Source organism: Orcinus orca, chromosome 9 (assembly GCF_937001465.1).
Source record: "Orcinus orca chromosome 9, mOrcOrc1.1, whole genome shotgun sequence".
NCBI lineage: Eukaryota > Metazoa > Chordata > Mammalia > Artiodactyla > Delphinidae > Orcinus > Orcinus orca.
In genome coordinates, this window is record NC_064567.1 from 24,112,794 (window position 1) to 24,127,609 (window position 14,816).

The following is a 14,816-nucleotide window of genomic DNA, read 5'->3' on the forward strand; positions in this document are numbered from 1 at the left end:
AAAAGAGAATCAGAGAGTAAACAGAAGCTTCCATGAAACATCACTGCTGCTGCACTTTCTTCCACAAAAGAGAGACAGAGACAGAGAGAGAAAGAGAGAGAGAGAGAGAAATGTGGAGCCGTCTAAGGAAGGTTAAAATAATTGATTTCACGTAGTGGACATTTGAGAGCGTAAGAGCGAACAAGAAGTGGACCTGAGGACTACAGTAAAGAGAAATTAGGTAAGCTGAGGGTTGGTGGTGAAAGGGATGCCAGCTGGGCTGATGACGAAACCTGGGACACAGACCATTCAAAGCCTGGTTACTGTGCTTGATGGTGTCAAGCCAGAGACAGTAATGAGACTTGATTTATAATTACCTGTCTTTACACAGCTTGTCCTCTGGGTAGTAGAGTGACTTCTGTTGGGCTGAGCAGATGTTGCTTTGGGGGCCTTTGTGGACACAGTAAAGATGACGAGCTCTGGATTCCTGGGACCGAGGTAAGATCCTTATCCTTGGGGAGGGAGCTCTCTTCCCCATTGCCTTTGGGTCTTGCTAAGCAGCGGAAAGTTACCCAAGCTGGAGCACTGAGCTTTCCTAGGTAGGACCTATTACAGACATAGTTTCAGTGATGACTAGATCACATTAAAACAGTTCAGTCCCCTCTCACTCTATAGTGAGACCAAGACCAAGATCCCACAACCTTCAAAAAGCATAGAGGCAAAGACCTGGGATCATCAATGACTCATGTTCCTCTTCCCCTTCCCTTTCAAAAGTGCAGAAGTTTGTGGATATTTCAAAGGCAGCAGAAAGATAGCCACCCCACTATCTCCAGATAAGGTGGCTCTAGGTCAGAGAAGGAATTTCATATAGTAGGCTTAATGAGCCCAGGGATCAAGAGGGTAAACTGAAGAGCAGAGAGACTGAAATGACAGGAGTGCAGAATTAAGGCAGCAAGGGCGGGGCTGGGAAGGTCCTAGGCTGGAACGGGTGAACTCAGTCAATAGATCACAGTGTCACCTGTTGGCACATAATAGTATTAGTAAGAGTAGTAACAACAATTATAGTGTGATACTTAGAGTGAGTGTTCTGTACACGTGCATGATAAACCCTGTCCTCAGTCTCAAAGCTGGATCTCTGAGAGAACACTTCCTAACTCATTTTATGAGACCAATATTAATTACCCTAATATCAAAAGTGTTAAAGACATCATAAGAAAGGAAAACCGAACACCAGTATGTTTCATGAACATAGATGAAAAAAAATCCTCAGCAAAATATTAGTAAATTGTACCCAACAATGTCTAAAAAGAATCATACATCATGATCAAGTGAATTTATTCCAGGTATGCAAAGCTGGTTCAGCATTTCAAAATCAATGAATGCAATCCATCACATCAACAGGCTAAAGAAGAAAACAAAATCATATCAATTGATGGAGAAAAGGCATCGAACAAAATCCAATACCCACTCATGATACAACTCTCATCAGACCGGGAATAGAGGGGAACTTCCTCGGCTTCATAAAGAACATCTACAGAATTTACACCTTAGGTTCGTCAATTGTAACAAACTGGAGATATCGAATATGGGAGAGGCTGTGCGTGTGTGGGGACAGAGGGTAGATGGGAAATCTCTGTACCTTCCTCTTAATTTTGCTGTGAACCTAAAACTGCTCTAAAAAAATAAAGTCTATGGGTATGGTGACGCCTTTTTAGATACAACACCTAAGACACGGTCCATGAAAGAAATAATTGATAAGCTGGACTTTATTACAATTAAAAACTTCTGCTCATGTCCGGAGACTGTGCTCCACAACGGGAGAGACCACAACAGTGAGAGGCCCACGTACCACACACACACAAAAAACAAACTTCTGCTCTTTGAAAGACAATGTGAATAGAATTAGAAGGTAAGCCACAGACTGGGAGAAAATATTTGCAAAAAACATATCTGATAAAGGAATATTATCCAAAATATACAAAGAACTCTTAAAACTTAACAATAAGAAAACAAACACCTGATGAAAAAATGGATCAAAGCCCTTAACTGGACATCTTACCAAAGAAGATATACAGATGGCAAATAAGCATATGGCAAGATTATCCACATTGTATCATTAAGGAAATGCAAGTTAAGATGACAATGATATACCCCACTAGACACCTATTAGAATGGCCAAAATCCAAAACATTGACAACACCAAATGCTAATGGGTTTGTGAAGCAACAGGAACTCTCATTCATTGCTGATGGGTGTGCAAAATGGTACAGCCACTTCGGGAGACAGTTTAGTAGTTTTTTTACAAAACTAAACATACCCTTACCATGTGATTCAGCAAGTGTACTCCTTGCTATTTACCCAAAGGAGTTGAAAACTTATGTCCACAGTAGGTGAATGCCTAAATAAACTGTGGTTCATCCATACAGTGGAATGTTACTCAGCGCTAAAAAGAAATGAACTGTCAAGCCGTGAAAAGACATGAAGGAATCTTAAGTGCAAATTACTAAGTGAAAAAAGCCAGTCTGAAAAGGCTACATATCGTATGATTCCGTTACATAACGTTCTGGAAAAGGCAAAACTATAGTGATGGTAAAAAGATCAGGGGTTGCCAGGGGCTTGCGGGCAGGGAGCGGGGTTGAATAGGTGAGGCACTACAGATCTCTTAAGGCGGTGAAATTACTCTGTGTCATACTGTACTTGTGGATACACAAACTGATGCATTTATCAAAACTTATAGAACTTTACAGCACAGAGAATGAAACTTAACGTATACAAATTTTTAAAAACTACCTAGAGGTCAGGGAATCCTATAACGAATTGCAGAATATGACTAAATAATCTAAGTGTATTGCAAATGTATGAAACAGCTTCAGGGACGGGAGTGGGGAAAATCAAGTTACTTGATTTAAGTAACTTTGGAAATGAGTGGAGTCTGTAAGACTAAAGGTAAAATAAATTGTACTTATGTATTGTACAGACTTCACAGGTAAGCAAGGGAGGAAACCAGAATGATCCATGTGATAATGGACTGGAGTTGGAGACATCAGTATGAACTCATGTTTAGTTTAATATCGATACAAATGGTTACATATGGAACTATTTATAGATATGTCTATATACATGGATTAGTACACTCATGTATATTTCTTTGCTCTGTCAGCTGAAAGAACCCAGAAGCACTGACACCCCAGTCGCAGCAAGCATGCCTAGTGCCCAGGTCTTTGTTTCTCATACCATTCTCCAACAAAAGGTACCAGAGCTCCTTGGAGAAATGGCTGATTCTAGGCCTGGGGCAGGAAATATACAAGATAAATAAGGAGACAGTCAACACACACAGACACACACAAAACAAAAACTGAGCCCCATGAAAATGGGGGTATGTCAAAGGGACAAAGGAGGCAACTGAAAGAGCTCCCAATGGCCAAAGCTAGAACGATTTGAGCAACAAAAAATGTAGCATATTGGATAATAATATTCCAAAAATAAAATAAGTATCTGTAGTCCATATTGATAGACATACATTACTGAACAAATAAGTGTGAGAGAAGGAAAAAATCTCCTAAGCAGAAGAAATCCAAAATCAATGTAGATACTTCACTCTCAAGCAGGTGAAGCGCAACTCCCCACGCCTTAAGTGTGAGTTGTACATAGGACTTCCTTCAGAAAAGTACCGTATGGAAAAGAGGGGGAAAGATTAACTTCGGTGGGGAAACCCAATAAACGCTACCTCAACCGGATGATCAAGGTCAGCATCAACGGAGGTAAGTCACGTTGACGTGTGATGTGACATGACGAGGACTGCACTTTACCTTTTTCGGTCTTCTTCTTCAAAACCCATAAGCCCGGTCTGATCATGAGAAAAACATCAGACAAATCCAAACTAAGGGATGTTCTACAACTCCTCAAAATTTTATACGTTATCAAAAACAAGAAAAATCTGAGAAACTGTCACAGCCAAGAGGAGCCTCAGAATACCTGGTGATGAAATGTAGCGTCCTGGATGGAGTTCTGGAACAGAAAGAGGACGTTAGGGAAAAGCTGAGGAAATCTGAATAAGGTATGGACTTTCGTTATTAATAGCATATCCATCTTGGTTCATTAATTATAACAAATACTAGTGTAAGATGTTCATAATAGGGGAAACTGGGTATAGGGTGTATGGGAACTCTCTGTATTATCTTTGAAATTTCTCTGTAAATCTAAGACTGTCCTAAAATATAAAGCCTATTAAAATAAAATGTATTTTAATAATGGAATGCTATCTTCCTCCCCAGATCTTCCACGTCATGCAAAGTTGGGCAGGATGGAGTGGAGAAGATTTGCAGAGCACAGAGCTAGCTGTCCCCAAGGAATAAATGGAACTTTGGGTCACCAGGCGGGTCTGAAAACCCCAGTCAGGATGCAGCCCCTTCCCCTTGGGCAGGTCTGATGTGCATTTGGACCCAAGGACGCACTCTCCACAAGTGATGGGCCACTGAGGTCTGAGGCACACAGTGCCAGACCTGGCAGCTTTGGGCTGGGCTCTTCCTCACCTGGCCTCCTGGAGCTCTTGGCTCTAACCCCTGAACTCCCCAGCTCTGCTGGGGGTTGTCTAGGGGAATAAAGACTCCCCACCCCACCCAGCAAAGCCTGGTCATAGGTGAAACAAGGGGAGGGTTGAGCTCAGAGGTTAGGGGTCCGTGTTGAAAAAGAAGGAAGGGGGGGCATTTTCTGTGTCCCCAGTTAGGAGGAAGTGCTCTTCACTCTCTCTGTGGCACATTCAGAGGGAGGGAGCTGAGTAGCCAGCGTTTCAGACGCTGAGCGGAAAAGCACTGGGATTTGCAAGTGTTATAGCGGGGTGTGGGCTGGGAGAGTAGGGTTGGCGGTGCGGGCAGCTGCAGATTTAGCACCAAGCTCAGGAATATCCAAGGAACTTGAAGATACCCCACATTTTTGTAGCCAGGAAACTACTACGACTTTAAACTCGGAGGCACGTGCTGCCAGCGAGTGGTTTAGGCGAGGTGGCCAGTGCGCTCTGGAAAGCTGAGGGCTGGCAGGAGATGGGGCTCGCTGGAGAGAGGGAAGATGGGAGCCAGAACCCCACAGCCTACAGGGAGATGCCACAGGGAGGGGCGGAAACAGCCTGGAACTGGCGTTTCCACCCCCAGTGAGTGCCCAAAGGCCGGGGTGAGGTGTCAGAGGGAAGCCGTCGGTCTCTGTTCTGGCGGCGCCCTGCCCTCTCCAGCTTTACGCACGGGCTTGTCTTGTCTGCTGGCCCCTTGAAAAGGGCAGGGGAACTCCAGCGGCCTCTCCCGAGGACAGATCTTTTCCCATAGCTACAGGGCTTTACACCAGGGGCTCCCAAGGGCAGAAGAAGCCAGCTGTCAGGGCTCTACAACAGGGCGAAGGACAAGCAGGAATGGCCGTGGGCGGACTGGAGAGGGGCGCACAGGCTGGCTGGCGGGTGGCAAGACCTCTGAGTTAATGTATAATTGACAGCAGATGGCAGGGGCTGGCGGCAGCCTGGGGCCTGGGCCCAGTGAATGAGGGACAATTAGCCCCAAGCCCGTGGTTGGGGGGTGTGTGTAGGTTGAGAGAGCCAGACAGTGAAGGCAGATATTTGCTTCTCAAACAGTCTGGTGCGTTGGGCAGAGGGCTGAGTGGCTGAGCCTCTGGGCTGGCGAGGCCCCCCTGCCACAGCCCTTCCTCTCTTTTCCCTCCCCCCATCACCTCTGGGTCGAAAGCCTCTGTTTGTTCAGACCCAAGAGTGTGTTGTAAAGGTGGGGGGAGAAGGTAGTTTATGGGGGAAATCGCTGCCGCCACCATCTGCCAGGTCTTGTCCCTTCTCCCCCTGACACCCCTATCTCCACCCTCACACAGCTGTCTATGGGAATAGTGGGTCTGGACGTGGAGCCTTCGGCCCCCAGATGCAGGGGCAAATCAAGAGGAAGAGATGAGGCAGGAAAGGAGGAGTAAGATTGGAGCTACCACATGCCTTCCTTGGGAACTCCTCTCACCCAGGCATGGCAGAGTCCCGGGACCAGCAGTCCCAGCTGCCCTGGGAGTGAATGGCCTCTACAGCCACCAGAGCGTGTGCTGTCCTGCCCCTGGTGCTGAAACCACCTGCTGCAGTCTCCCCTGTCCCCGAGGGCTCCAGGCTAGTCTGAGGATGCTGGAGGAGGTTGGAAGAGAAGGGCAGTACATGTCAACGTAAGGTAGAAAACCCACTTCTGTGATATATTTGGCCCTGCTTTGAGAATAAGAGTTCCCAATCCTAGGATCAAGCTGAACATACAACATCAACACCCCTGCCCCCCAAACCAAAGCATTTACCACTGAAACCTATTCTTCCCCGCTCTGGGTCTAGTGTTAGAGCACCACACCCTGCTTACTTTCAGCCTGACTTCTGAGAGGGCTTCACAGACTCCAAGGTATGCGATGGACCCAAAGAGCTTTCCATGCCGGCTCCTTCACAAGGGGTCTGCCCGAGACCATGGTGGCAACAAAGCTTCCATGCGCTGGGGGCTTTGTTTCCCTTCCAGCTACTGGCCCCCCCACCTGAACAACAATCCAGATAACCTGTGGTATTCTCTGCGGGAACAGGAGTGTCATTCATAGCTCAGAGTCTAAAAGCACCAAATCCCTCGTAGAATGGAGCCTGATAAATCGAGAAATGGATAAACTCCCCACCTGCAACCTAACTCCCTTCAGAGGCTCATTCCCTCCATCGCTCCTGTTGCCAGTGTTCTAAAGTCCAGGGTCCCCCAGTTTCCAGGCAAGAACTCATCCTGGGCGTCACCTCAGTCAAGGAGCCAATTGAAGGATTGGTGAGGACACTCTTGGGAAGAACTGGTGCTATGTGATACTCTCTCTACGCACACCGCATTCTCTCAGAGATCCATGAGCCAACTTGGCCGGTATTTAGGTGTTGGTCTATATACCCATGGACCTTTTATAGCAATACACATAGGACCCAGGAGTTGACCCGGAACCCAGAAGTGCATTCTGGCTGGAAGCTGTGTCTGTAGTTCTGGAATTCATGTTTGGGCTTCTGTGCATTCAAAGCCTTGGGGACACAGTCTGAAATTCCCCATCCTCCTTATTCCCCATTCCCTTCAGGAGTACTGGCCCCTGAGTGGGTGTGCTCAGGAGTCAGGGGGCCTGCATGAGACTGGCTCTGTACCTGCTTCAGGGTGGCAGGTAGGCGCAAGGTAGGCTCTGAGGACTTCCGGTGGAAGGACACAGTGGGTCACTGGCTGTGGTTTGCCCTGACTCAGGGCCGGTGTCAGTCAGCCCCATGCACACCTCCCTCCTCCTCTCTCCTCTGCTCATGGCCTGTGACATCACTGGCTGCTCCCAGAAGGCTGCCCTCTGCTCCTGAGCACGGGCTTTCTGTGGCTCTGGACCCCCTGGCAGGACTGAAGCAGGAGCAGAGTGGAGGCTGTTAGCAGGACCAGACCACCACCATCCCTGGAGCCTGCAGGGGTCTCAGGAGCCCAGGCCAGGAGACTGAGACCCCCCCCCCACCAAACAGGTAGCTCACTGCAGGCTCATTGTCTGCTCCGCCTCTCATGCTGGTTCCATGTCTTTGTGTGGCCAAGCCAACATCTCTCGTCCTTTGTCTTTGCAGCCACCACCCTCCTGCCCCTTCAGCCCCCTCTCCTGCTCTCCCATCTTGTGAGGACCAGTTCTTTCATCAGACAAGTTAATATGAACGTTGGAAATGTGTGGTGTGGTGACCGGGGATGGCTTTCTGTTTTGAGTTGGGGTGATTTTAGGTTTGGAGATGATTTAGGTTTGGATGTTGAACCTGAGACCCCACAGCTCCTCTGAGCTCTGATCACTCAGGGGGGACACAGTCCTATCAAGGATTCAGGGTTCGGCTGATTTTCTGAGCTTCCACCTGCCCCCGCTATCCCGGCATAGCCTTTACATCCCCAGATTGACTTTCCTCTCTCTATTGCTTTGGAGGCAGCAGGGGTGGAGGCAGAGAAAGAGAGCCTCAGGATTAGAAGCTGGAAACTGCAGCTTCTGAGGAGGGACTGGCTTCTAAACCTCCTTGAGCTTTACTCCCTGGGTGGCCCCTGATTTGTGGGAGCCCCAATCTCTGCCTCAGTTTTCTTTTTGGAGAAACCTCTGCCTTCCTTCCTGACTTTCTGGAAAGATGAGAGCATGCAGGGGAATGTGTCTCTAACCGTCTAGAGAGGAGTGAGTAAAAGCTGATTTATCTCCTGAAATTTATCAAGTCGCTCTGGCTGCCATAGTCTTTGTGAGTTCATTGTTGTTTCCTTCGCGCTCGTCCCCCCTCCCTGGTTGCACTGTAATCTCTTGGAGGGCGAAAACCTTGTCCCTATTCTTTTTACTCCCTTCATCTTGAACAACCGGCTATGTGCTCATGATTAATACCTTATTCAGTAAATAATTGCAGATTAGTTAACTAAGCCAAGATGGCATGGTTATTACAGGAAAGTTCTATGCATAAGCTATTCTCTGGGGGAACCTCCAGCCCTGCCAGGGGTCCAGGCATGAAAGGAGGAGGCTTCAACTCCCATTACTAGCAGATAAAAGCAAGACGGACATGGTGGCCCACAACCTGTGTCCTGGGCTGCCAAGAGACTCTCTCGTGCTCGCACTGGCTTCTATACAGATCAGAGACAGCTCTCTCCTGCTTCTCCCTCTCTCCCTTTGACATGTCTTCGGTAAACAGTAGTTGCAAGAATGAGTGTCTGGTCCCAGAGACCTGGCCTCTGAAAGTATGAGATCTAGACCTCTCCAGAGTTAACAGGGAGCAGCAACCCCAGCGGGTTAGAAGCTGTCAAGAGAGGTGTCTTCTGGGAGAAACCAGGACTTCAGGCTTGTTCATCTCTACTTCCAGGGGGTGGGACCCAAGCCTCAATGCCAGGGGGTAGAGCTGAGTCCTGGTGTTTCCCCAGACCTTCTTGGAGAGTATCAAAAACCAGAGCAAGACCCTCCCATGAGGTGCTCTGAAGGAAGCTTTCTGGCTGGTGGTTTGGAGAACATAACATCAGGACCTGCATGAGAGTAAAAGCCTTGAACCTGGTCCCCACCTCAGACCAGGGATATGGAGATCTTTGGTCCCTGGTGCCCTCTCTGGCTGGGCATAGCATCCTGAGCTTAGGAGGCAGGACTTGGTCCCAAGTGTATCACCTGGTGGCTGACAAGGCTTTTGAGGGGTCAGAGGCGACAGTGGTCCGTTCGGAAAAGGGAAACCATCATCCATTTTTACCTGACCTCTTGTACGGAACATGTGAGAAAGAAAGCCCTCCCACCCTCCCAGACCCTTATCAGGACATCCAGAAAGATCCAGTCCTCTGCTGGCTCTGTGATGTTTTAATTCAAAGGTTTAGTAAAGAGAAATTGAATTTTCGTAGCCAATCTACTGGCAAACTTTAGAAACCTTATCCTCTATCACAAAACACCCCAAGGCCATTCTAAGCAAGAGATGCTGCCCAAGGAACCCTCGATTATGGCAGGTCCAGCCTCAAGAACAAAAAAGGAGCTCCCAGGAGGAACTCCGCTCCCCAGTCTTCCCAGTTCCTGCCCTTCTGTGAGGAGGCCCAGCCTGGAGCATGCTGCAGGACGGTAAGATGCCCAGGAGAAGTGGGAAGAACAGGGTAGCATAGGAGGGTGGGAATGGCTCCGGGCTCCGCTTCCATCCACGTGGGTTCATGTGCCCTCAGCCAGCGTTCTGGGGGAGCCCCTCCCAGTCACTCCCTCCCCGCTCCACCCTGCTTCCCTTAGACAATGAGGGCCAGTGCATGTGGCCAAGGAGCAAAGACTCACACGTGAGCCAGCTCCCAAAGAAAGTGGCATGTCTGGGGGACCCTGGCAGCAGAAGGGGAGCAGTCCCCTGGAGAGAGGATTTTCTCTGTGGTGGGAAGCCAGGCTAGCAGGGCCTGAGTAGCCCTCTCCCAGGAGGGTCCTCCACGCTGCAGGTGGGCTGGGGAGAGGGGAGACTTCAGGTACGATGCCTCCTTCTCCTGCCCAGGGATCAGCAGTGTGAATCAGCTGGGGGGGCTCTTTGTGAATGGCCGGCCTCTGCCCCTGGACACCCGGCAGCAGATCGTACAGCTGGCCGTCAGCGGGATGCGGCCCTGTGACATCTCGCGGAGGCTTAAGGTAGTGTGCTGGGACCTTCACCCAGTGATGCGCACAAGAAGCAGGGAGAAGCGGCCCCTTTAAGGCAAGTCTGGGGCTGTTGCAGACTCGGAGGGCCTTTGGGGCTTGGGCTGCCTCCTTGAGGGCTGGGATAGGGAGCTTCAGGGTTCCAAAGGTGAGGCTAGACTCGACTCTGGGGCCTGATTCAGTCAGTCTCACTTTGCCTTGTAGCTTCCTTCTGTCCCAGGGACACTCACCCTCTGCCCATCATGCCTCACCTGTCCCTGCTTCTCACCTGACCCAGGTATCTAATGGCTGTGTGAGCAAGATCCTAGGGCGGTACTACCGCACAGGTGTCTTGGAGCCCAAGGGGATTGGGGGAAGCAAGCCACGCCTGGCCACACCACCTGTGGTGGCTCGAATCGCCCAGCTGAAGGGTGAGTGCCCAGCCCTCTTCGCCTGGGAGATCCAACGCCAGCTCTGCGCTGAAGGGCTTTGCACCCAGGACAAGACCCCCAGTGTAAGTGCCCTCCCCTCCCCAGAACCGGAACTGCGGCTGCCAGACTGGTTGTCTGGGGAGGGAGAAGAAGATCCCTTCTTACTTGGCAGTGGGGCCTCCCAGGCTGGGGGGCGGGGCTTCGGGGCTCTCTTCTGACCCAAAAGTTTCTCTTCTGAAAAGCGGTGGTGGTGAGACAGGTGAGAAGAAGAAAGCGTGGGGCTGAAAGGAGGTTGCCCTTGGGAACGATGTGTGGGCCGGGACAGAGGAGAGAAAGGATACTGGGGAAACATCCTCAGGATGCAACCTGGGCTGGGCACCGTTTCCCCACTCATCACCCCACATCCTCAGGTCTCCTCCATCAACCGAGTCCTGCGGGCGATACAGGAGGACCAGAGATTCCCCGGGGCACAGCTCAGGTTGCCAGGTGGGTCTTGGAGCTGCCTCCAGGGATGTTCAGAGCCAAACCTAAGCATTTTACAGTCCTCAGATTCCTTTCTTGTTCTTTCTTGGATCACCCTCACAACAAGACAATAACGTGGGCCTCACAGGGGGTCTTATTCTCTCCTAGCAGGAGAAAATGGAGGCTCAGAGGAAGGGAAGTAACTTACCCAAGGTCACCAGCTAGTTGTTGGCAGGTCCTGGAACAGAGCGCAGCTCCCTAGGTCTCTAAGTTCACAGGATCTGCCGAGGAGACAGGACTCAGAGCACTTTTGAGGTGCTGCGGGATCAGGCAAGCCTGGCCCATCCTTGCGGCTGTCTCCCCCCACATGCTAAGCATGCTCCCACCATGGCTGCGAACCCTCCCACCCAGTGCCCCTGCGGCGACCCCCGAGTAACTGTGGATGCCCCAGCGGTGCGGCTCTGCTCTCACCCTGCATTGTGCCCTGCCTACAGCACCAGGGACGTGGGGACTCCATCCGACCAGAGGAATCACCGTCACAGACCAGCACCAGCCACTGTCTCCCTTTGCAGCTGTTTTGGCTCCAGTTCCTCCAACGCCACCTAGCGGCTCCGAGGCACCCCGGGGTCCCCACCCAGGGACAGGCCACCGGAATCGGACGATCTTCTCCCCAGGCCAAGCTGAGGCGCTGGAGAAAGGTGCCAGAGCTGGGGCAGACGGTGGGCCACGGAGGCAACGGCCCAGAGGCCTGCGGGCCGAGGCTGAGAGCTGGAGGCCGTGGATGCCCCTGCGTCGGGGAGTAGGGCAGTTCAGGGCTGGCACGGGCGGGGAGTGGGGCCTTGCTCCTCTCCCCGCGCCCTGGCTGTGTGAGCCTCCATCTCTGCAGAGTTCCAGCGTGGGCAGTACCCTGACTCAGCGGCCCGCGGGAAGCTGGCTGCGGCCACCTCTCTGCCTGAAGACACGGTGAGGGTGAGTGAGCTCTGCCACACAGCGTGCACACACCACAAGGACAGCGCGTCTGGGCCGGGCAGGCTTCCGCTTCCGCTTCCGGTGACGGTGACGTAGAGAAGGCGGCCAGAGGCGGAGACGGGCTTGTTCGGAGCAGGAAGGAGCCAGGCTCCTCCCTGTTGCGCTTCTGCTGAGCTTTCCCCTCCACGGCCCGCTCCACGCCTTAGCACTGAGGAAGGGGACAGAGAGCCCAGGCCAGAGCAGGAAGTGGGGACGGCAGGGCTGAGGAAGGGTCTGCACTCCGAGTCCAGGTCAGGAGCACGTGGTGAGAGCAGTAGGTGCTGGGCCTTGGAGCGCACAGCCAGCTGCATCGTTTCTGCCCTCCTCAGATCTGGTTTTCCAACCGAAGAGCCAAATGGCGCCGACAAGAGAAGCTCAAGGGGGAAATGCGGTTTCCAGGTGATTTCTCTGCCCATCCATCCACTCACCTACCCTTCTTTCCTCCCTTCCTTCCTTCCCATCCATCCCTCCATCCATCCATGCAACCACCAAACATTACTCGGCACCTCGCATGCACCAGACCCTGTGTTAGATGCTGGACATACACAATCCCTGCTCTTCAGGGCTGCACTGCCCCCACTTTACCATCCCTGGGATTTAATCCTTCTTCCCCAGTCTCCCAACACCCCGCCTTGGGAAGGAGGGCAGTTTGGGGCTGTAGCATCCATTTCCGCCCCCACCCCCAGAAGTCATTGCCTTTCCTAGAACCTCCCTGCCTCTCACCTCCACTCCCTGCTCCCCAGACCCCTGTTCCTCCCTCTGGTGCATCCACCCTTACCTTGTAGGTGCTTCCCAGGACCTGACTGTACCAAGTGCCTCCCCAGGGACCGTCTCTGCACAGGTATCCAGGAAGAGGAGGAAGACTGAAGGGATCACTGCTTGTCCCGTTCCCAGTGGGTGCCTGAGCTAGAATGCATGACTCCGCTGGGCCCTCACAGTACATGTTTCTAGAAAGTGCCGTCCTCAGAGTTTACCACGTGAATGGCTCCCTCTGAAGTTGTTCAGGATACAGCCCTGGGGGTGGGGTGGGGTCGTGCAGCCCTGGGGTCCCAGTTGTGCTAAACAGGAGGCATCACTGGCAGCTGAGGGTTTCCTCTTGCTTTTTCTAGCAACTCCCCGGCAGTGTGTCCACAGCGGTCCTACCTGCCCTGGCATCCTTGGCTGCCTCCAGCTATCCGCGGTTCTGGGGGACAGCATCAGACAGATGTCTGAGTGACACTCCACCACAAGCCTGTCTCAAGCCCTGCTGGGGTGAGAATCCAGGCCAGGCCTCACTCCTGCAGGGTGTAGGGAAGGCTAACTGACTCCTTGACCCGCCGGAGGGCATGGATTCCCACTCGGGGTCATCAAAGGAACCTCAATACAGTTTTCCTCATTCTTTGCATGGCCCATATAGTTGGGGAGACTAGTACCCCCGAGTCTATACTATCATTGACGGTCAGAGCGGGCAAAGGGGCTGGGATGGAGATTCAAGTGTGTATATCCAGTGTAGAGAACTGATGTCCGCCCCTCTCCCCATCAGTGACTTTGAGGGGGTGGGGTGGCAGCAGCGAGCCCAAGCTCACTCTCTCTTCATCCCTACAGGCTACTTGCCCCCCACAGCCGAGCTCCCTGGATTCACTCCTGCTTTGCCATCCTTGCCATTCCTTCCTCTGCCCCCATCGCCAGTCTTGGTACCCATCAGGTCTTGCTTTGGCCTGGCTCCCCACTTCGAGGCCTGGGATGAGGGAGGCGGTCCAGAGTGGAAAGGAGATGGGATGGGAAGGATCTGATACCGCCTGCCCAAGCAGAGCACCGCTCCTTCCTCCTTCCTGTGTCTCCTCCCCATCTGTGGACCTTGCCCTTCTTATATGTCACCTGATTGCAGAAGCCGTGCCCACCCACTTCTCACACTGGCCTTAAGACGCTTCCAGTTGGCAGTGATAAAAACATCTTTTAAATTAGCAGTAGTTCTGTTGTCCATCATGTTTTTCTCATGAGCACTCATAATCCCACCCCTATATTTAACAATTATAAAGTTTGCCATTGGGCTTCCCTGGTGGCGCAGTGGTTAAGAATACGCCTGCCAATGCAGGGGACACGGGTTCGAGCCCTGGTCCAGGAAGATCCCACGTGCCGCGGAGTAACTAAGCCCGTGCACCACAACTACTGAGCCTGTGCTCTAGAGCCCACGAGCCACAACTACTGAGCCTGAGCGCCGCAACTATTGAAGCCCATGCACCTAGAGCCCGTGCTCCGCAGCAAGAGAAGCCACTGCAATGAGAAGCCTGCACACCGCAACGAAGAGTAGCCCCCGCTCGCTGCAACTAGAGAAAGCCCGCGCGCAGCAATGAAGACCCTGCACAGCCAAAAAAAAAAAAAAAAATGTTTGCCATCTATCTATCTATCTATCTAATTTAGTTATCTATGTAACTATCTAGTTATCATCTAATATATTTATGTGTCTATATAATTAGGTATCTAGCTATTATCTATCCAATCTATCTAATCTTTGTATTTATCTATGTATATATATATCTACATATGTATGTAGATATGTATCTATCTTGGTGTTTGGGTGCTCATATACCCACATGTATGCATATATAACACATACACACACACTGATAGTACCTCGTGGCACGTCACCCCTGAGTCCTCCAGCATGCATCTCCAAAAAATAAGGGAAATTTTCTTACATAACCACAACACCATGACCACATCTAAGAAAATGTATAATAATTTCTTAATCTAAGAAGAGAGACATGGGGCTTCCCTGGTGGTGCAGTGGTTGAGAGTCTGCCTGCTGATGCAGGGGACGTGGGTTCGTGCCCCAGTCCGGGAAGATCCCAC

At 51.4% G+C, this 14,816-nt stretch overlaps 1 protein-coding gene across 1 annotated transcript; it reads left to right on the forward strand.

The window, feature by feature from the left end:
• Positions 1–9,470: 9,470 nt before the first annotated feature.
• PAX4 (paired box 4) lies at positions 9,471–14,566 on the forward strand. Its single transcript, XM_049714489.1, is given in 11 exon segments — positions 9,471–9,561; positions 9,968–10,098; positions 10,382–10,597; positions 10,925–11,000; positions 11,549–11,674; positions 11,863–11,945; positions 12,314–12,383; positions 12,770–12,825; positions 13,094–13,252; positions 13,587–13,640; positions 13,642–14,566. Coding segments are annotated over 11 exon segments (1,053 nt in total). The 5' UTR covers positions 9,471–9,548; the 3' UTR covers positions 13,711–14,566.
• The last annotated feature ends 250 nt before the right edge of the window (positions 14,567–14,816 follow it).